The 23545-nt window shown below is 41.8% G+C and overlaps 2 protein-coding genes across 2 annotated transcripts in view; both read left to right on the top strand.

Moving 5' to 3' along the window:
- fyb1b (FYN binding protein 1 b) overlaps positions 1-6560 on the top strand; it is a 21479-nt gene extending 14919 nt beyond the window's left edge. The window contains exons 10-19 of the mRNA XM_079525353.1: positions 8-27; positions 255-327; positions 1657-1734; positions 2364-2404; positions 3889-3979; positions 4184-4277; positions 4428-4590; positions 5382-5415; positions 5829-5863; positions 6040-6560. Coding sequence (XP_079381479.1) covers positions 8-27; positions 255-327; positions 1657-1734; positions 2364-2404; positions 3889-3979; positions 4184-4277; positions 4428-4590; positions 5382-5415; positions 5829-5863; positions 6040-6062 — 652 coding nt within the window. The 3' untranslated portion in view covers positions 6063-6560. The remainder of the gene's footprint in view (positions 1-7; positions 28-254; positions 328-1656; positions 1735-2363; positions 2405-3888; positions 3980-4183; positions 4278-4427; positions 4591-5381; positions 5416-5828; positions 5864-6039) is intronic.
- A 1434-nt stretch (positions 6561-7994) lies between these two features.
- The window catches only part of nnt (nicotinamide nucleotide transhydrogenase), a 69130-nt gene continuing 53579 nt past the window's right edge, over positions 7995-23545 (top strand). Inside the window, exons 1-10 of the mRNA XM_079524519.1 lie at positions 7995-8088; positions 11004-11217; positions 13415-13644; positions 14361-14560; positions 16478-16565; positions 16899-16987; positions 18854-19044; positions 19974-20107; positions 20996-21187; positions 22172-22325. Of these exons, the coding sequence (XP_079380645.1) occupies positions 11061-11217; positions 13415-13644; positions 14361-14560; positions 16478-16565; positions 16899-16987; positions 18854-19044; positions 19974-20107; positions 20996-21187; positions 22172-22325 (1435 nt within the window). The 5' untranslated portion in view covers positions 7995-8088; positions 11004-11060. The remainder of the gene's footprint in view (positions 8089-11003; positions 11218-13414; positions 13645-14360; positions 14561-16477; positions 16566-16898; positions 16988-18853; positions 19045-19973; positions 20108-20995; positions 21188-22171; positions 22326-23545) is intronic.

A 23545-nucleotide genomic window follows, 5' to 3' on the forward strand; every position in this document is an offset into this window, starting at 1 on the left:
TCTACAGTGACATCAAAAGACTGGGAGGTATGCTCCAAAATAATTGTAGTTTGATTCACTTTAATTTACATTTTTAACAAATTGTTTTATATAAATCTGAAGACATGCATGCTGTCATGACTCATGATTGTAAGTAAGGGTAAATTGTTTCTTCTGTTGTGTCTCAGTATTTTTCCTTGGTGCTGTTGCTATGTTTATGATTATATAAGTATTTAGTGTTTTATTTTTTATTTTTATTTTTTTTAATCCTTTAGTGTTTCTGCCCCCTCCACCTGAGGATGATGGAGATATCTATGATGACGTGGTGGATCCAAGTCTGGATATCAGGTGAGAATGCATTTTGATTGATTGATAGGATACTGTATTAACAGTTTGAAAAACAGTACAGAGGTATAGTTACATGTACAGTTGGGTGCCACCGATATTGTCCCTTATCATTTGACCCATTTAGGCCTGACCTCAAAATTTAAAAAAATCCTTCTAAATCATCCAGTTTTCTGAAATAAATATTTTCACGATTTTTCAAAAATAGCAGACCTACAAGTTCATAGCGCGCCACTCGTGGCGCGCTATGAGCTTGTAGATCTGCTATTTTTCAATAGCTAAATTATAACATAATGTTTAAAACACCAAAAGGGGTTCCCGCCCAAAATGGGTTAACTGTCCTTTTGCGCAGATCACGCAAACCACAGCAAAAAGAAAAGGACAATATCGATGGCCTCCAACTGTAGGATACTGTAATTAACAGTTTGAAAAAAAGTACAGAGGTATAGTTACATGTATACAATAATGCTAAAAGGATAACACAACATTTCCTGAGGGCCCTGTGGTCCTACAGTATGTGTATTCAATTCATCAAGAAGAAACTATAGTAAAATACGCACATCACCTTCGTGGAGGTGCTGGGTTCAAAAAGGGACATAGGAAAAGAGAAGGGAACCCGCACACTCATAATGCTCCAAAAGGTATATGTATTGATGATGTTTCGAGCCAAGGCTCTTCATCTGGCCAAACTCAAGATGTGAGTGATCCACCCACTTAAATAGACCATAGGCAAAGAGATGGGAACCCGCACACTCATATGCTCCAAAAGGTATATTTATTGACTTCAATTCATCAAGAAATTAAATCCAATGGAGATGATGGTGTTGTTACAGTAAACTGTAAATACAAACAACACAAATTACATGATGCATTTTTCGTCAGAATGTGTATTCAACACAAGATAATGCATACTGTACACACAGAGTGTACAGTACGGCTCAGTGACCTTGTGGTTTGATTGTCCGCCCTGACTCCTGATAATGGGAGGCCGGGGTTCGATACCCGGCCGGGTCATACCAAAGACCCAGTGCCTCCCTGCTTGGCACTCAGCATCACGGGTTGGATTGGGGGTAAATCCCTGCGACATACTACTAGCGTCATGTCCAGGGGGTGTACTTGTACATCAAGCTTCCTCACGCTACAGAAACAGGAGATAGGCTCCTGCCCCTATGGGCCTCATGGCTCGGCAAGGCTTACCTACACACATAACTATACCATAAAGTCAACAGCATGCACGTGTGTTCACAAGTAACAAGATAAACTGAAACTGAACATTTAAAGAGAAACAAAATGGTACTTACTTTTCACCTTTGGTTTGGACATGCTCCCAAGTCCCTCTATTCCACTGGAACGCAAGTCGTCACCAATGTCTCGTGGCTTCCTGAGGATGTTAACCTGGATACCTGCTAAGTAAAACACTCTCCGTTGTAAAGCCTGGTTTACACTTTGTGATCCCACTACTACGGAGAAGAAATGAAGCACGATATGATCACAGATCTGCACGCCCAATGATGCTAATCCCTGAACTTTTTAAAATAACCACTTTGGGGTGAAGTTGCCCTTATTTGCTGATTAGAAGTAATGTTTCCCCACACCATTTCCTTCACTTTATGAGTAACAACTGACTCCAGATCAGCATAATATGGGCATCTACACCCTTTTCATTAACAATCATGATTAGTCATAATAATTGCAGTTTGATTACTGACAAGACAGACCAATCAATTAGAGTAACATTCAGCTGATTGTTGATTCATTGGAATCGGTGTTTCGATTTCTGGTCACTTTTACTAATTATTTAATAAGTTATTTTAATGTGGATTAATTAATTTCTGTTGTTTCAGTCAGGAATTACCTCCCAACATGGAGGTGGAAGCAAACAAATTATGTGCAATTAACTAATCACTAATGACTTATCATTGCATGATCAGAACATTTTACTACTTACTCATTTATTTAATCCAATGTTAACCCATACTTATACAATTATATTGAATGTGTATAATATATTAATGCTAATACTTTTTTTTCCATGTCAGAGTACCTCCACCAAGCCAGTTTTCTGCGGAGGGGAATTCAGGTATCTATTTTCTTTTTAAATGCTATTATACTGTAGTTATATTTTTGTTAAACAGTTTGCTTCACGTTTATGATCCATGAACTATTCTTTTCATTAAAAAATAATAATATATGCAATAGAATTGTTGGGCCCAGAGTTAGCTACAGTTGGAGGCCATCGATATTGTCCTTTTCTTTTTGCTGAGGTTTGCGTGATCTGCGCAAAAGGACAGTTAACCCATTTTGGGCGGGAACCCCTTTTGGTGTTTTAAACATTATGTTATAATTTAGCTATTGAAAAATAGCAGATCTACAAGCTCATAGCGCGCCACCGAGTGGCGCGCTACGAGCTTGTAGGTCTGCTATTTTTGAAAAATCGTGAAAATATTTATTTCAGAAAACTGGAGGATTTAGAAGGATTTTTTTAAATTTTGAGGTCAGGCCTAAATGGGTCAAATGATAAGGGACAATATCGGTGGCACCCAACTGTAATTTGTATACTGTACGTCCAAGGAAATCCTGGACAGCTTCCAGTGCTAGTGAAGCTAGCAGCTTCACTGCACAGCTTCCAGTGCTAGTGAAGCTAGCAGCTTCACTAGCACAGCTTCCAGTGCTAGTGAAGTGCAACATCCTACTCCTTTTGCACTTCCTTCCTGAGGCCCACGCTCTAAATCAGTGGTTCCCCAAACGTTTTCATGTCAAGGACCCCCAAATTTACACTAATTAGCCCGCGGACCCCCCATTTCAAAAGAGGATTTAGAAGGATTTTTTTAAATTTTGAGGTCAGGCCTAAATGGGTCAAATGATAAGGGACAATATCGGTGGCACCCAACTGTAATTTGTATACTGTACGTCCAAGGAAATCCTGGACAGCTTCCAGTGCTAGTGAAGCTAGCAGCTTCACTGCACAGCTTCCAGTGCTAGTGAAGCTAGCAGCTTCACTAGCACAGCTTCCAGTGCTAGTGAAGTGCAACATCCTACTCCTTTTGCACTTCCTTCCTGAGGCCCACGCTCTAAATCAGTGGTTCCCCAAACGTTTTCATGTCAAGGACCCCCAAATTTACACTAATTAGCCCGCGGACCCCCCATTTCAAAAGATATTCCAGGGACCCCCATATAAGAGAAGATTTTTACGGCTCTAGCAGTGATTCTCAACCCGTTTCATTTCAAGGACCCCCAGGTTTGACATGCATATTAGTCTACAGACCCCCATTTAATGACATTTCTATCTCTGGGACGCCCAATTTATATTGTAAAATCAATGTTAATTTAACTCTGAGAGAGTACAAATGGAACCAAATGGACCCTTTAGGGACGGGTCCACACACTCTCGGAGTTACAGACACGTAAGGGTCCATTTTGGTTCCAAACTGTCATTTAGCTGGGGACCCCCTGGAACCCCCACTGGAAGGACCCCTGGGGGTCCCCGGACCCCACTTTGGGAACCACTGCTCTAAATGAGAATGTGTTCTTCTTGGCCATCTTACTCAACAATTCCTGTTTTAGTTTCCTTAGACCAGTCTGGAGCAGCAGTTGATGAAGACATTTATGACGATGTTGACTCTCAAATTGTCCGTCTTCCACCGCTAATCAGCAGGTAAAACTACTAAAGAGCCAAAAAATGTTATACACACATATAGCATATATTATATATTATAGCATTTTAAAGTCTAAAGGCTGTGACGTGGATTCTATTACTTGCCAGCTTTCTCATTTTCAGTGTTTATCATTAAGATCTCAATTTGACCACTACAATCTCTACTATTTAAAGTTATTATAATACAATATTTGCTCTCTATAGCCTCACAGCTTTGAAACACAAGATGGAAGAGATGGATCCAAAGAAGCAGAAAAAGTTTGAGAAAGAGGAAAGAGACTTCAGGAAAAAGTTCAAGGCATGTGATTTTGCTTACATCATTGCTGTTCATTCCCTCACCCTGTGAGGGGACTCATGTGATTCTTATCTGTAGCTCTTCGCAATGACTTTCATTTTTCAAACATCGCAAGACATCGCATGACTTCTTATCCTTTCCACACTATTACAGTATGAAGGGGAGATCCAGGTGCTTTATCAGGTGACCATCATCCCCACATTATCTAATAAAAAGTGGAGTGGCAAAGATCTGGCAATCAAACCGAGGGAAACTGTCGATGTCATCGTTAAAGCCGTGGACAACAAGCTGATCTGTAGGAATGAAGAGGGCAAGTGTGAGTACCTACTGTATATACAGTATACCTGCCTTCCTGTCTAGTGTCTGTCTATACATTAAAATGCAGAATTCATTCTGCTAAATAAATGATAATGTGTAAAAAATGGACCCAGATGCTAATTTAACACAGTGTTAAATTAGCATTTGTTAAATTAGCATCAGTGTTAATAACACTGAAAGTGTACAAATTGACCAAATGTTAAATGTAACACTTTTGGGTCAATTTCTGAGTGATACGGGATAGGCAGGAAGGACATAATGTTTGGAGGAATTTGTGTTAAATGTTGAAGAAATTGGCGTGTCAAAATTAACATGGAGAATTACAATTGAACATTGATGGTGGGTGTCTGTCATAATTCCACTAGTTGAAATTGGTTGGTTCAAGCCTACATAAGCACACATTTTGTTTTACAAGAAGAAGAAGAAAGAGACAGAAAAAAAACATGATTGGTTTTCATATAAACATACTTATTTTTTGTGTTATTATTATTCTTATTATTTGATATTTATTTAGCACAGTATTAAAACAATACAATAAAACATACAGTACATAAAAACATGAGGGAAAGTGCCAGGTTGAGGCAAGAAGTCCAACTCCAAAGGGCTTATACGAGGCTTCTACCTACAGTATGTAAGATATAATACCATTTAGAACCTTTCTGTTCCTACAGTATACTACACTAGTAGGCTATACCCATGTGTCTAAACCCACCTTAGTATAGTACACAGTAGCCTATTGTCTTGCTGTCTGAGATGAATACTAATGATCTATCACACTCTCATTTGCAGTTGGTTATGTTTCGACAAACCACATTGACATGGAGTAAGTATGACCCATTCAAAGACAAACACATGATTGCTTCCACGCATGCACGCACGCACGCACGCACGCACGCACGCACGCACGCACGCACGCACGCACGCACATGTACAGCTTAAAAACACATGCACACCCCCACACACACCCACACACACACCACACACACACACACATGTCACACACACGCACGCACGCACGCACGCACGCACGCACGCACGCACGCACGCACGCACACACACACACACACACACACACACACACACACACACACACACACACACACACACACACACACACACACACACACACACACACACACACACACACACACACACACAGATGTACAGCTTAATTTATATATTATGTCATTCTTTATTCGTATTCATGTATTCTTTATTTTCTTTTGCTGTTCCTAGGGATGCTGATATCTATGATGACATTGGAGGAGATGGTACGTTTTAATGTTTAGGGGGTAATTTTATAATGAACACATACTTTACACACAAAAAAAAACACTGTCTAAAATACTAAGATGAGAACACTCAAATACTACTAGGAGGTTTTACTATTGTTTTGATTATTTGGATTTTCTATTTCATGACAAATGTTCATATGATTTCTCCACAGATTGCATCTATGACAACGACTGAAAAAAGACCCCTCTAATCACTGTATTGCAATGACTTTATTACGAATGCTCTTTGGCATTAGGCCTGATTCTTTACTTTGATATGTTTTCTTTACATTATTTATTGTGTTTGCTGATGTGATGTTAGCATTTATCATCAGTCATGAGAACAATACAGTCTTTTATACATTATTGTATTTGTTAAGATCAGATGTTTTTTTTTTAAGTTTTTATATTTGTTGCAACATAAAACATATTTAATGATATAACATCTTTTGGGTTGCAATTAGGTAGGCTACAGTGTAAAATCAGCAATGTCAAAAGACACAATTGGAAAACATTACATGAAGCAGCAGTATTTAATTTCTCATTTTAAATGTCTCCCTTTGTATTCTTTGTTTTCTTTTTCCCTTTTCTTTTTTTTGTCCTGAGTGGTACCAGTTTCAAAACTTCTGTGCCCAATTTTGGAACATTGTCCAGGGCTTAAATGTTGTAACTTGTTCAACAATAAAAAAATAACTATGCACTTTTTGATTTGCTTTTTAATTACAAAGAAGAAAAACAACACAAAAAAGTGTTGTAAACAATGTTTTGTTTGGCCCAAAACATTGTGTTTATTGTCATGATTTGTCACGACAAGAGTTGGCTTTGTCCGCGGCGTAAATGTCTTTAAATAAATACTTTCTGAAAAGTCTATGAGGAAAATGAACGGAGATTTTTTTTCCAGGTCTCTCGAGGGGGCGGGACTGCTCTATAGAGTGCTATGTCTTCATACAATGCTATTTAAGTTACATAGAATATGCATACGCCTGTAAGGTCGCCGAGGTTAACTATACATACTGTAATGAGAGAATAAGAATGACTAGATAATTCAAATAGACTAGACATAGACATAGACTTTTTGAATAGAACTTTGGACCAAAATGCTTAGGTTTCCTAACTTGAGCATCACCATGCGTTTTATGTTCAGCACATCCAGAGCACAGCCTCCAACAACAGCTAGACAGTTGGACAGACATTCAGTCCACATGCAGTCCACTCACAGTTAACAGTTTTTGTATTGAGTTGTGCTTGAAATGTACTGTAATTCTGCAAACTGTTAATAAATACTTCAATCAATCAATCAATCAATCAATCCATCAATCAATCAATCAATCAAAGACAGACATTCAGGAGGCACAGCAGCCATGGATGAAAGCTTCATAGCAGTACAGCAGAGTACAGCAGCGCCCCTCAGTGGATCTTCATTGACATTACACATTTCAAATATGATGCAGGCAAAATATCATACCAGGCCAGCTATACGTATTGATTCAATCATTTATTGATTCAAGTATCGTACTATTTTTCCAATCTATTTGATCTAGATTATTTCACATGCATCGACGTTTGCGTTTAAAACATTAATTGGGTCGTGGTTGGTAGGCCTAGTATTACCCTAGCTAGAATGGCTGTGCTATTATTACATAAAACATGATGAATCAATGAATACGAAAATGTATAAACTTTTTTTTTTTTTTTTAAGAATAACCTATTAAGAGGTTTGCTCTCGGGTGTATTAATTAAGTTAATGATCAGCGAGTTATGGTCTAATGTGACTTTTGGCACCTTGTCCAGCATCATCATAGATCAGATATTAGCTCTTGCAAATGCAACGGCATTTAGAATGGACCAGAGCTCAGATATCATATATCAATGATATGATATCTGATCTGATATGATATCTGATCTGATATGATATCTGATCTGATATGATGATGCTGGACGCGTTTTTTTTTTTTGCTGCATGATCATATTTGATGATGAATCATAAATTATCAACATAATTTATGATGCATAATCAAATATCATTTATGATGCATCATCGAATCAAATATGATGCATGGAGAAAAAAAAATATGGAAAAATTCTATTCATGTGATGATGATCTTCCGGGTCGGCTGCCAGACATCCCCCCACCCTCTCCAAAAACCTGACCCGCTTTATGGTCCAACTTGTCCTCCGGCCGAACACTAGACAGGCACAGAGTCACAGAGCTGTCTGCAAAGGTCAGTGCTGTTTAATGTATGGGACCTAAATTAAGCTTTCATTTGAGGCGGCACGTTTTGACCATGCATGCATTCCTCTCTCCTTTACGGAGTGTGTTTGTGCATTTGTAGTGTTTTAATGTGATTTCATGTGAATGCGCGTTAACATCCGTGGTTGTTTGTTAGCCATAAGCTAGCTTTGCTCGAGTTAGCATTTTTTCCTCTCTCTCTCCATAAAATAGCAGATGTACAAGCTCACCAACGCCTCGCAACGCTACGCGTTGTTGAGCTTGTACATCTGCTATTTTATGCGCGCGACACCGTCGCACGACGGCGTATAATCCAACTTTTTTTTGTCAATGGAGACAAAAAAAACAAAAGTGGTTTTGGCTGCAGCTGCTATAAACTCCTGACACAGCAGGAGTCAGTCTGAAGGATATATTATTTATAAAAGAAACAAACACTTGTTGAAAACGTTTATTTATTTAGTATGCATATAATTGTGCTGGTCTGTACTGTATCTTATAAACATGTATACTGACAGACAGTATATATACTGTACACGTGTATAAGTTTCCATGTGAAGATATGATGTCCAACCAACCCGGTGTCACTCACAGTCACACGTCTGCCATAATAATAACCTACAGCTTCCCCCCCCGGGACAGTTAGTTAGTTATACAGGGCTTGATTACGTGGTGGTATAGTCCCAGTTTTTATTAGTTTTAGACAGATGCAGAAGCCTATTAAAGTCACTGTCACAGCGCAGTGACAGTGACAGGAGAGTGCACATATGCATGCATATGTCATGTATTTTCTCCAATGGATTGACTGGCCTTTTATACCTGTATATGATTCAGTTACAGTTTATGGTCCATGCTAGCCCGTCTCCGGACCCCCTGGGTTGAGCTCCTTTGGACCCCTACCCCGTAGGGTCCGGTATCACCGGCTTCAAGCGACATGGGATGCAATCTGATTTACCCTGACTTACCCCTGTGCTGCGCTGTGGGTGTCACGCTGACATATTCCAAAAGAAGCATATGAACGCTATAGGAGACAACGAACCATCTGACCCCCCCCCGCGAACGGCTCAGAAGCCGTTAAGTATTTTTAATGTTTGTACGACCGTTTTGGCAGCTACCTATTGTACCGCCTCCATCACCGTGGCTCGCTACCTGCGACAGAGCGTCCGGCGCTCTGTCGCAGGTAGCGAGCCACGGTGATGGAGGCGGTACAATAGGATGTCAATAAAGAAGGAAGGAAGAGAGCTGCCAAAACGGTCGTACAAACATTAAAAATACTTAACGGCTTCTGAGCCGTTCGCGGGGGGGGTCAGATGGTTCGTTGTCTCCTATAGCGTTCATATGCTTCTTTTGGAATATGTCAGCGTGACACCCACAGCGCAGCACAGGGGTAAGTCAGGGTAAATCAGATTGCATCCCATGTCGCTTGAAGCCGGTGATACCGGACCCTACGGGGTAGGGGTCCAAAGGAGCTCAACCCGGGGGGTCCGGAGACGGGCTAGGTCCATGCATGCATACAGGCTGTCCTCCTGTTGTCCTCAAACTCATTATGTGGTTATTATTGTCTTTGAGTAATGTGGCTTTGAATGATTCACAATGGTTTTGTCATTGTGTTTTGAGCTGCATGGTCTCTTCACTCTAGAAACAGTCTAGAGACTTGTGTGAATACAGTAGGCCTATATATTAGGGTTGTACCGATCGGATCGGTTGATCGGAAATCGGGGCCGATCACCTGATTTTCAAATGATCGGATCGGGAGCCAAAAGTGTGATCGGGACATCCCTAGTATCAATATTATATCCATATCATGATATTAGACTGGAAATTGTCTGTGATTTGGGATATTGTACTATTGTGATATGGCATGAACGTGTTCTATGAAATATAAATATCGGATCCGGAGAAATCGGTATCGGCAGATGCTCAAAATCAAATGATCGGAATTGGATCGGGAGCAAAAAAACGTGATCGGGACATCCCTAGTATATATGCATTGTGACCTAATTTGCTCCCCAGCCTATCAGTGTTATAGTTAGTAGGCCCTAGTGTGTTTTTTAATGATTAGCCGTTAATCAATGATGTTATGTTACTAATGTGATGTCAGGCTCGTCCAGAGTATTCCAGTAATATCACCTCCTCTCTGACCACTACATGACGTATTTTTCCATCCAGTGCCCTTGACTGTTCCAGTGTTGTGTGCTATAGGACTGCAACTATTGATTATTTTCTTGCCGATTATGCTATCGATTACTTTTTTTAATTAATCGAATAATTGAGAAGCGTGTTTTTATATTTTGTTTTATTTTGTATATTATATCAAAAATATGCATCATGCAGCAAGCACTAGTTCTGCCAATTCCACTACGTGAAATAAAATTGAATGAAAAACATTTTATTTTCTCCAAATTATCTATTAATTTGATTAGTTGATTTAATTAACCCCTACTGCATATGACAGGGTTTGTCTTGAAATTGAATGAACCTGCAAGAACAGAATTATACGACCAATCAAGATGTGAGTCATGGACTTTGTACTGTAGGACAGGTCACATAGAAGTACAGGTTGTCAGACAGGGACGCCATTTAAGTTCTGGGGCAAAGTTTAAAGCATTTTCAGTGGATTCGACCTGTTGCCTAAACATAGCATAGCATGTGCGTAGACTGCGTACCATATGCGATGTAACTGTATACTTGTTGTAACTTATAAGCATTCCTATAGAAAGGACTTGCTTTTATAGCCTGCTTTTGAAAGTGGAATAAAAAATATTTTTCTCACATCTCTCACCTTCCCACTGTCTTGTTTGTCCTTGTCTGCCTCTCCCTCACTCTTTCCTCACTCTCCACTCAATCCTACTATGACCCCTCTCTTGTTACTTCCCTCTCCCTCCACTTCCCGTCTCTGTCTGCCTCTAGGTAGCGAGAGCCAGTGCAGTCTGTCCCCCTGCCGTATGAGAGTGGGGAGTGTGCACCATGGCGAGCCTGCTACGTGTCGTGGCTACCAGCTGCTCAGCCCCTCTGTTCAGTGGGGTGTCATGTGTTAAGCTGCAGAGTGCCCGTGCTGTCAAAACACCATGCCTGCGCTTCTTCAGGACCCACCAGGCTCTTGGACGATGCGCTGGTCCAGCAGGTAAGACCCGAGACTGTGTCTGTGTTGCTCTGTTTAACTTGGGCTGTCTGCATAGTTGCACGCCGGCCGGCTACACACAGAAGTCTCTTCAAAACTCTGACAAAAGTGATCCATAGAATAATCACTAATACAATAATCAGTGGTTGCAGGCTTGCAGCCTTGAAACGCTTTACACAATGTCGTTTTCGTTTGGAATTCGTTTTCCTGCACATTCATAGTATTGTGGAGGCATAACAGTAATTATACTAATGCTAGTTATCCTGGGAAAGGATGTTGTAGTCTATTCGTAATGGTAACCCTCAGGATTCGCGCCTGGGTTTACTTTGCGGCATAGGAAGCCAAACATCCACAACTCGACAAATAGTTGAGATCAAGTCAAGTAACTTGGGTTAACTGTTGCATGCATCCCCACTGTACAGTATGTGTGTATGTTGCAATCCAAGGCCAAGGTCGCACACTGTACCGCCTGTGCTGTACTGCTCCCATTTCCCACGGCTTCAGTTTAACCCAGTCATCACCGTACACAAGCAGGACGTTTGGCTGCCTAGTGAACACCGGTGTCAGCCGGTTGCAGGTGCTTTATTCCCACGTGTACCGCTTTTAGCTTACGTCTGCCTACATCAAACAGATGCAGCAGGCATGCATGTTTTGTGCCAGTGAGCGTAGTATTGTGTAATAACGCTGACGTCCCTGTGCACACACGTCCGTGTGCATGTCTGTCACCGAAGGGTCATAGTGACCTGGCTCACTGTGTGATGGCTGACATTCCTAGAGCTCAGCGTGTGAGCTGGTGGCAGCTGGTAGTGTCTATTCTTGGCACAGTATCAACTGGTTGGCTCTTGATAGTCCGAGTCCACAGAACACATTCAAGTGAAGAGCAGAGAAACGTTAATAGACACAGGGCCCGTACACCACACCATCCTGAATGGACTCAGAACCACTTAGACCTGATACTTGGTTGACCAGAGTCCCCCCCAAGACTCTTAAGGGCTCTATTTTCATCCATGCTGTAAACCCCTTATCCCTAAACTACTTTGCCTTTTTTTACTATTTGGAAAAACATTTTTGAATAGTTAAAAAAGCCAATCTAGCCAAAAGCTCACAACATGTTGATGTAGATCAGCTAGTTGAACCATTCAAAAATTATTTTCAAAATATTAAAAAAGGCAAAGTAGTTTAGGGATAAGGGGTTTGGACGAAAATAGAGCCCCAGGTCTCTCCTATTGTCCCTCTACAGTCTACACTAACAAACGCAGATGCTGTAGAAAGAGAATGTTCAGTATTAATGTTAGCCCTAATTAACGTGCAACCAGGATTATGTAATTGATGCTAAACAACCGCCTGGTTTTCAATGTGTTGACTGATATAAGTTAATGGGGATGATGGTTAGCTAACTGATAACGGATATCACAAAACCACGGAGGACATTCTGTATACTGTAGTGTAGCAAGTTGGCACGCACGTTTGGCTTGGTGTTACCCATATCTAAAGCTACACAGAGAGACTCCTTTTCACTCTTTTTTATGTTGCTTGTCATGTTGAAGCCTCGATGTTGAAAAGGGCCCTTGTGAACTGTCAAAGTGATTTTCCGTCTGTCCTTTTGTTTAGAGAATTAATTTATCTCTGTGGAGAACACTTACACTATCGACAAACACTTGTCTTATGCGTATATTAAACATCCTTTAGTTTTAGTAACGGCTCGGCAGTGGGAAAGACGATGCCTTTTGTTGGGTAGTTATTATATGGGACATTGGCCTTGATGGTCAGCTTAGAAATGCCTGTGGGTGTATTTATGGTAAACAAGGTTTCCACTCCAGTCACAGTTCTTCTCCTTCAAACACCCTTGCTTGCTGTATGAAAGGACATACAATGGTTTACCACACACACACACACACACACACACACACACACACACACACACACACACACACACACACACACACACACACACACACACACACACACACATCAAAGGTCTCCGATTGATACGGAGTGTAATTAGGCTATGTTTGAATTGATTGCATATCCTTTTTTCAACCACTCCTCCAATATTTAAGTTTGTTTTTATAGAAGAAAGTGTAACTGTATGAATTGTTACTAACTAATCTACCTTTTTTAGCTGACGTGTAAAGCAGTCGGGTGACAACAAGGAACCCCTAATTAAAGCCAACTGCACGTTGTCTCGTTGTCTTCTCAGGTATTCCTTACAAACAAATCACGGTCGGTGTTCCCAAGGAGATCTTCCAGAATGAACGTCGCGTGGCGATATCTCCGGCCGGTGTCCAGGCGCTGGTCAAGCAGGGTTTCAACGTGGTCGTCCAGGCAGGAGCCGGAGAGTCCGCAAAGTTCCCAGACGAGCAGTACGCCCAGGCAGGAGCCACCATCCAGGACGTCAAAGACGTGCTGGCGTCGGACGTGCTCGTTAAGGTAAGGGACGATGGGGGAGAACAGGTGAGAGTTGCTTCCACAAGCTAGAGGGAAACACATTGCACTTGTATTCCTCCCCCAACCAGTTGCTGTTTGGCCCGTTTACATACTGTCGGGAGGAAACCAAATTTCTCAATTTATGAGGTTTTTGATTTTTGGCATAAATCAATGCTATTGAACACCCTTTACGTCTGTGTGTTTTTTCAAAAATATTGAACCAATGGAAAGTAATAAAAAGTGATTCGGACAAAACCTCTTAACTCCATTGGACCCTCAAAATGTCTGCTAAAGCAACTAACTCCACCACGTCTCCCCCTCTCATGGAAGTAATTGACAATATATAAAGTTACAACACCAACTTTGATGAGGCTGTATTGCTTTGTTTTAAATATATAAGGTTTTCTTAATTTCCTGAAAAATGTATATTTTTCATTTCCTGAAAAATGAACATTTTGGACTTGGTTTACTCCTGACAGCAGAGATATGTTTATAGAGACTCATTCAAGGCGCTCCTCAGATATCGCCTTCACAAATTTGGTATAAATCTCGATTCCCAACCCATCCGCTTCGAATACGCTTTTAATATAGTGTATTTGCCTCAAAATAATATAGTGCAATTTTCGAGGTAATCAGTGGAGTTTTCGAGTTCTTTCATGTCAGTGGAGTTTTCGAGTTCTTTCATGTCATCCTTAACCAACCCACTCCTTTCTGCACAGGTGCGTGCTCCCCTGTCCCATGAAATCGATCTCATGAAAGAGTCGGCAACCCTGGTCAGTTTCATCTACCCGGCCCAGAACCCTGAGCTGATGGACATGCTGTCTCAGAAGAAAGCCACCGTGCTGGCCATGGACCAGGTGCCCAGGGTCACCATCGCCCAGGGCTTCGATGCACTCAGCTCCATGGCCAACATTGCAGGGTAAGGCCACGCACGCAGACAGACACCTGCATACAAGTTGCATGGTATGTACTACCAACCATACTATCAGTGCATATACTTATGATAGTGTAGTGGTGATGACAAATGATATGCCTATGAAATGTCTGTCAGCGGTTTAGCTGTTGCTCTATATTATGTGTCAAGGGTATAGAGCGTCGCAGTCCCGCCCCCTTTCATGACGACGCCAGGCCCAGGAAATAATTCCCAATGCATTTTCCCCATAGGCTTTTCAAACAGTATTTATTTAAAGACCTTTTAAGCGTCATACAAAGCCAACTCGAGTTGTGACAAATCATGACAACAAACACAATATTTTGCCGTTTTTTTCTTCTTTCTAATTATTTCTTCGGCCCCAAAAAAAATGTTTGGGCCTATTTCTATATTGTGAACTTGTAGGCATGTGTCTTGGCTCTGTGACTGACTGGCCTACCCTACCTTGGCACAGATAGTATAAACACAGCTCATATTTTAAAAAGTCTTTCTGGCCCGGGTGGGGTGGGGTGGACATCCTGATTTAGGGAGACACCAGTTTCCCTCTGCTGTGATGATGAGATCTACAATAAAGAATGGAGTTTGAGCCTATTTAACTTACTTATAGCAACATTCAAAAACATGGTGTAGCAGCACCATGAACACTGTTCAGCAACGTTCAACCAGAAAGAAGACGAGTTCGACCACTTGTCTTGTTTCACACATGAATGATCTGAACTGTATCTCGGCATGTTTTGTGTCTCACCGTTGCTCATTGTTTCTCGCAGGCTGCACTGAGGCAGCATTCTGAATGTGTGTACTCCTGCATCCAGAGTATCACGCAAGATTATAGATTCTAAAGTCTGTCTGGGCAGGAGGTCATTAATTCTCTTAAACTGTCAAGCCATAACCATATGAAGCCTAGCATCCCTATTCTGGGGAGAAATACATAAAGAAATCCAAGCCAATCCAATCCAATTCCAAAATCATAAGTTAAGAACCTAATATCCATCTAACAATAGAATATCTGTACTATGAAAACTATACAGTATAGAGTGCTATGTCTACATAAAAATGCTATCTAAATTTCATAAGTTGAGCCTTTGCATACGCCTGTAAGGTCGTCGAGGCTAGGGCAAGTGCTACGGGCTAAGATGGAGTCTGAAGAGGTGGGTTTTCAGACTACGGTGGAAGATTGGGAGTGAGGCTGCAGTTCTTATTGCAATGGGAAGTTCATTCCATAGTTTTGGAGCCAGAAGGGAGAAGAGTCTGGGACGTGTGGAGTGTTGTCCTGGCTTAAAAAAATAATAATCACCCTACATTTTCACAAAAAGTGGCATTAAAAAGGTCTTAAAGATAAAGAGGCTTCTGCCTTCTGCACACTTACACTATGATTAAATAGAGCGCCAAAGTCCTGACGTCACTCGCTCATCTCCTGGTTCACGGAAGTCATTTCTCTATGGAGAATAACATGGGGTCATCTTAAAATCGTTTCATATAAGCATTGTGGTCCAAAAATAAACAAGCTGTCTCTGTGTTATTGTCAGGGAGGTGTCTCTGTATCGTTTACGACAGTCAGTCACTTATATTTGATACAGTCTGTTTCTAGCGAAAATGTAACTTAATTCAGTAGCAGTAACATTAGCGTTTTCGCTCAGGCAGTTGATTCTTCATATCCATGATCGTGAAACGGCCGGGATGACATGTTTATTTTTCAAACACAGTTCTTATATGAGGCGATCTAAAATCCCCCTATGGGGATTACAATGCAAATAAAAAGTACATGAACCCGTGGATTTGCACCCTCTACCGATATTGACGTCAGACTTCAGTGCTCTATAGGAGAAAAAACAGTGTGGATTCCATACATGGAAGTAGATCATGTCCATACGATGACAACCATGGCCGTGTTTTGTGTCATTTCAGGTACAAAGCAGTGGTGCTGGCAGCCAACAGCTTCGGGCGGTTTTTCACTGGGCAGATTACTGCAGCTGGGAAAGTACCACCTGCAAAGGTGTGTATATGGATATATGGATATATTTGTGTTGTGTGCACGTGAATGGCATGTGCCAGTATTGTTTTCACACGGTATTGTTTAACCCATTTTGGTCGGGAACCCCCTTTGGTGTTAGCATTAGATCTACAAGCTCGTAGCGCGCCACCGAGTGGCGCGCTACGAGCCTGTAGGTCTGCTATTTTTAAGAAAATCGAAGAACGACTGACATAGAAACATAGCCTTTTCAGAAAACTGTCAGGATGTAGAAGACATTTTTAGAATCTGATCTCAGGTCAGAATGGGTTAATTCACTGTGTGTGTGTGTGTGTGTGTGTGTGTGTGCGGCTATAGGTTCTGATCATTGGAGGTGGTGTGGCTGGTTTGGCAGCAGCTGGCACTGCCCGATCGATGGGAGCCATTGTCAGAGGCTTTGATACAAGGTTTGTTTTCTACTAATTCCTCGTGTAAAAACAAGTTATTCTTCAGGTTATGTTAACTAGCCAAACCCTCTATCATTTCTACACTAAAGATCTACAAGCTCACAACGTGTCGCGTTGCCATGTGTTTTGAGCTTGTATATCTGCTATTTTCGAGGAATGTTTGCCCCCAGAATTGGCCCTCTAGTGTTCAAGTGCTTACTTTATATGGGTAAGTAAGTGACGTTCTGGTTATTTTCATTTTTTGGAAAATATACAAAACTCCTAGTCTGATGGAAACAACAGCAAACTGAAATGGTGAACCAGTAGCATTAAACAACAAAATGTATGTCTTGTTTAATAGCATTCTGACACAAATGGAGAAAACGTATGTAACCCTTTTATCCCTTGTTTACAGTGTAGACAGGCTGGATGAGATGAAGTACTCTGTAAACAGTTACAAACTGGGACGAGAGGATTCAACCAGTGTTGTTTTTGGCAGCAAATTTTGATTTTAGTTTTCTCTTGAATAGTTTTCATTTAGATTTAGTCACATTTTAGTCACCTGGAATCTTTTAGCGTGCGTCTAGTTTTAGTCGACTAAATGTCATACGATTTTAGTCGACTAAATCGAACTAAATGTATTTTGGCGGGCCTTGATGCCGTCGTAATGGCTGATTTTACACTTGCTGAAAATAGCAGATCTACAAGCTCACGACGTCTGCGACGTGTTGTGAGCGTGTTGTGAGCTTGTAGATCTGCTATTTTCAGCATGCAACCAAGTGTAAAATGACTCGTACTGGATGTCCACTAGTCCCTTCCTACCATTTTAGTCTTTTTATTTGTTGACCAAATTGTCAGTATATTTAGTCTTAGTTTTAGTCATCATGGCTTAGTTTTTATTTAGTTTCCATTTAGTTTTCGTCAGTGGAAAAAGGTAGTCGACGAACATTTTTCGTCTAAGTTTTAGTCGACAAAATCAACACTGGATTCAACCCTTATGTTTGGACTAGTATGGAGGATGAGATTTGGGTTTGTTTTCTAACCGGCCACTAGATGGCAGCAACGAGCAGTGATGTAGTGGGAATGCTCAGCTCTCGCCCATGGACCCTGTACTGCCTACTGATGTTTCTGTGCTGTACATAATGTGTCCATTTCTATCCAAATCTAAATCGTGGCATCCCTATTCGGGTGGAACATATTAAAATAGCAAATCTACAAGCTTACGATGTGTTGCAACGCGTCTTATTGTGAGCTTATGGATCTGCTATTTTCATGCGGCCCACCCATCTGATCACTTAAATGGTCATACTGTATGCTTGGGGGCCACAAACGCTTTTGAGATTTTCAAGTGGGGCCAAGTGGGAAACTGTTGTTCTTTCCCTCACAATTAATTACTTTGAGTCAACTTCGCTGTGTGGAGGAACTATCTTGCCACCTGAATGAAACACCATCAACCTATTCAGGGCGCGAACCCCTTTTGGTGTTTTAAGCAATATGTTACACTTTAACTATTGAAACATAGCAGATCTACAAGCTCATAGCGCATAGGTCTGCTATTTTTGAGAAATCGTGAAAATGTGGCACAAATCTTTGAATATATATTATATATATTCTTTCAGAGTGAATGGTTTTTAACTCAAATATTTGCTTCTGGGTGTCCCTGAAACAACATATTTTCAGATGGAGGCCAATTACATACATTTTTGGGGGTCCTTGACATGAAAATGTTTGAGAACCACTGACGTAGAAACTGTCAGGATTTAGCAGACATTCATATAATCGTCCTCAGGTCTAAAAGCATTGGTTAAGACTGGTGTTAACCCCAATAAAGGAATTATTTCATTCTTCTGTCCTCCTCCTGCCCGCCTCCTCTCTCGGACCTCCCAGAGCTGCAGCGTTGGAGCAGTTCAAGTCTCTGGGAGCAGAAACTCTGGAAGTGACGGACGTCAAGGAGTCGGGAGACGGTCAGGGAGGCTACGCCAAGACGATGTCCAAGGAGTTCATAGAGGCAGAGATGAAGCTGTTCGCCAAACAGTGCCTGGATGTCGACATCCTCATCAGCACTGCTCTTATCCCTGGTACAGTGGCCCGCACGCACGCACGCACGCACGCACGGGGGGGGTCCATGCCTCTGCCTCTGGTATCTCCCAACTGGTCATTTATTTTTATAGCCAGTTGGGATGTCTTTTATCCCTGATTCTGGTCAGACTTAAATACATGCATTTCCGCCACTTCCAGGCGAATGGAGACCGTCTGATGTTTGATACTTGTTTGATAATATACCAAATCATTAACATTGTGAATCACATCTTGATGACATCATCAAGATGTGATTCACAATGTTAATGTTTTTTTTCATAGCCAGTTGGGATGTCTTGAGAAAACAGGCTTGAAAGGTTCACTTCTGTGGACTCTAACATTACACCTAGCTATGTACATGTTTATATTTTTCACATTTACACATCAATTTCAGCTCTGACATTTATTTCAGACATGCTCTAGCATGTCTGCCTGTGTTGTTAACTAATTTGGATAAAAACAAACAAAAAAACAACAGTTTTTCTCCTCTCCTGAACAGTTAGTCTTGCCGCCATGACTGTCTCTGTATCAAAAAGAGTCACTAACGATAACTACTTTGGAATCCATTGGAACAGTATCATTCAGTGCCACTTAACCCATTTTGACCTGAGATCAGATTCTAAAAATGTCTTCTACATCCTGACAGTTTTCTGAAAAAGCTATGTTTCAATGTCAGGTGTTCTTCGATTTTTCAAAAATAGCAGACCTACAAGCTCGAGTGGCGCGCTATGAGCTTGTAGATCTGCTATTTTTCAATAGCTAAAGCATAACATAATGCTAACACCAAAAGGGGTTCCCGCCCCAAAATGGGTTAACAGAGAAGCAACGTGCACATTACGCAAGGTTTCCGCTTGACAGTGACAAACCGCTTGTTGACTCTCAGCCCACACATAATTACCCATGGTTTGTTCCTTTGTTAACAATGCAGGTATTAAGGCCCCCATCCTGATCACCACGCCCATGATCGAGAGCATGAAAGATGGCTCGGTGGTGGTGGACCTGGCTGCAGAGGCTGGTGGAAACATCCAGACCACGGTCCCCGGGGAGTTGACGGTATACAAGGTATAAACACCCCCCATACCTACACTACTGTACACAAGATACAACTGTTTAGCCCAATTAGACCTGACGCCTATTTTACAAATCAGTAGTTCTCTGGTTTTTTTTGTGCCATGGACCCCCCCCAACATTATGTATTTGGACGCGGACCCCCATCTGAAAATGTTTTGTGCCAAGTTTCCCCCATGAGCGGGGGACACTTTTTTTTAACCATTATAACTCTATGCTTTCCATATGTCGTCTGGTCGTATTCCGGTTATTAGTTGTAAAATCGGGGCGTTTCGAGAAAATGTAAACTTAAAGGCGTGTTATTTAAATGACGGCCATGACATTTATCAAAGCTCTGACCAGATCTAGGATCGGCTGTATAGGATCACTTGATAAATGTCACGTTGACGTGGGCGTACGCCAAACCCCACCCCTCGAATTTAAGGCAGAATATACACTCCATTGATAAATTAGCCCCATTCATTGTCTGCAAAACCTGATACGACGTCATGTTTAGATTAGTGTACAACGCAGGAATACACTGAGGAAGGTTTTTACCCAGAACATATTTTTTTGTTCCCTGCTAAAATAAATGCATACATAATCTCAACTGTTCATATTCTGTTCGTGCAGCTTCAAAAGGCTTATGGGCTATGATGACCTATAGGCCTCATTAGGGTGAGTGCTGCCGGTGGAGCAGAATTGTGTAATTTCTAATTAGCCTCCTCCTCGAATCCTGGTAGAATCAAACTGAGATTGCATTCATAGCACAGCAGTAGTCCCACAAATCCCTAGGATTGTTTAATGTTTGTCCTTTTTTGTTTTTGTAGTCACAAGAGAGAGGACTATTATAGTTGACGTCAACCATTATCTGTAATACGTTTTCTTTGTGATTTGCCGTAGGGAGTAACGCACATTGGTTTCACGGACCTGCCCAGCCGCTTGCCCACGCAGTCTAGCACTCTGTACTCCAACAACATCACCAAGTTGATCCGGGCCATCAGCCCCGACACGGAGAACTTTCACTTCAACGTCAAGGAGGAGTTCAACTATGGAACCATAGACCATGTCATCAGGGGATCGATTGTTATGCAGGTACGAGGCCTCTCTTTACCGGTACAGGTATACTGAACACATGCTTAACACCTTGAGGGCCCGGGGTTATTTAATCCATTCAATCATAGCGCCCAGTGATTTATAGCAGCGGAGCACATTTAGCGACGGACCGGATGTTATCCCGGATGTGGCTGAAGTAGCTTGATGTAGCCAAAACACTCAACTATAGAGAGGCGATCGACAACAACGGGAGGTATGATTAATTCTACCGCGACTAGCGACGGGACCGCGGTGGGGCCGTCTAACACATAATCTTTTCTTAGAATTGGATTGAATGATTTAGATCAAGAGTTATTAACGTTTTAAGATTTTCGATCTCGTCGGCTAAAATGGAGAGGGAACATTTTCGATGATGTCCCACTGTTGCGCAACATCGAATGTTCCGCAACAGACGCTCCCAGCCTGTGGAGCGATGCGATCGGTTTTGATATCAATCTCCTTCATATTAATCAATCTCCGTCTCTAGGGCATCGCATTTAATTAATTCATAGGACGGAGACCTCCGTCTGGGGCCCTTAAACTGTTAACCACTTCAATCCTCTATGCTTATTGCTTAGCAGCCTGGCCGGACATGAGTTGCTTCTGTTCTTGGCATGCTCTTTTTTCCCCCCCTCTACACTAAATCTCTTCGACAAAACTCACAAAAACAAATTCATAACATAACATGACGTTCTGAGCTTTTAGGTCTGCTATTTTTGACACATTCTTTCACAACAGCTATTTCTTTTAAATACAAGGTGTTCATTTTGTATAGACAATTTACAGTATGCCCTATTTATTATTTGGATGCCATAACTGTATTTATTAATGTAGAGATGGTTTCTAATCACAGTGTTATGCATGTCTGATTGTCTATCCTTGATAGACTTATGATGGCGAATGGCGATTGCAATTATTCTCTGCTAATTGTCTTCACTTCTATGTGCTCCTTCTGTTTTCCCCTCTGTACCCCTCGCCTTCCAGGACGGGAAGAATCTGTTCCCTGCTCCCCAGCCTAACAACATTCCCGCAGCAGCCCCTCCTAAGACCAAGAGTGTCCAGGAGCTGGCCAAGGAGAAGGCAGCTAAGACCTCTCCGTTCCAGGCAACAATGACCCAGGCTGGCATGTACACCGGAGGTGGGTTATTACGCTGATACTCGGCCGTTGTTACTTTCTAGGACCCTCGGTCTGATATCCATGACAAACGAGACTTATCTCTCGGACCCCCAATCAAACACTATAAAATCATCAGTGTTGTTTTTAACTCTCTGAGTTAAAGACCCCTAACTCCACGTGGACGATGCCCCGTCATTGTTTCGCGACTTTTTCGCGAATCAACATTGCACAGAGAAATACACAGAAGACATATATATATTTTTCTCTTCATATCAGAACCGTGAGATTTAGGTTGAAAGTGGGTCAAAGTTTCACTTTAAAGCAATGGCCACAAATTAAGTAGGCAATGATAAAACAATAAATTAGAAAGGATAATAAACCCTAGAACCAAATCCGACGCGTATGAGGTGAGGTCGGGTCACTAAACAAGGTTTCAGCTCAAAGTCCCAGAGTCCCAGCCCTCCCTTTTGGTTGGTCAGGAAGGACTATTCTGGTCAAAGTCTCTTCTCACCACTGCTGGCATGTAGACCGGAGGCAAGTAGCGAGACAGGTAGATTACAGGCGCGCACACACCCCCCCCCCCCTCTGTTAGTGCCAGGAAGTGTGCATTGTAAACAGTCTCCTGCTGCGTGTGTGTGTCTGAAGTGGCGCTGGCTGTAGAGTGGGCGGGTTCCAAAGATGGCCACGCCCCAGCTCAATGTACAGGAGGCACAGTGTGGTGGTCAATGTGGTGGACGCATTGTTTAGCTGTGGTGCTGGTTCCCTAACCCCAGACCCACCACGGATCTACTGCAGCCGGCTGCTTTGTACACTAAACGTTTATTTTATCCAGTAAGCAACATACCATACCATCCATCACATATTAGATTACACAGTACTAGTACATACAGCATGTACACAGTATGTATATATGTGTACAGTATAGACCATTCTCTGTGTCTCTCTCTCTGTGTGTGTGTGTGTGTGTGTGTGTGTGTGTGTGTGTGTGTGTGTGTGTGTGTGTGTGTGTGTGTGTGTGTGTGTGTGTGTGTGTGTGTGTGTGTGTGTGTGTGTGTGTGTGTGTGTGTGTGTGTGTGTGTGTGTGTGTGTGTCGCTCTCTCTCTGTTCACACACACATACTCTGCGTGCGTGCGTATACTGTATGTTAGGCCTGTCTTTTTGTCGTTTTTTTCTATCGATGACATTTTAGATTAACTGAAGAATCATAGAGTGTTATAATATGCGTGTTATATATCAACAAA

Source organism: Electrona antarctica (assembly GCF_951216825.1).
Source record: "Electrona antarctica genome assembly, chromosome: 16".
Taxonomy (NCBI): Eukaryota; Metazoa; Chordata; class Actinopteri; order Myctophiformes; family Myctophidae; genus Electrona; species Electrona antarctica.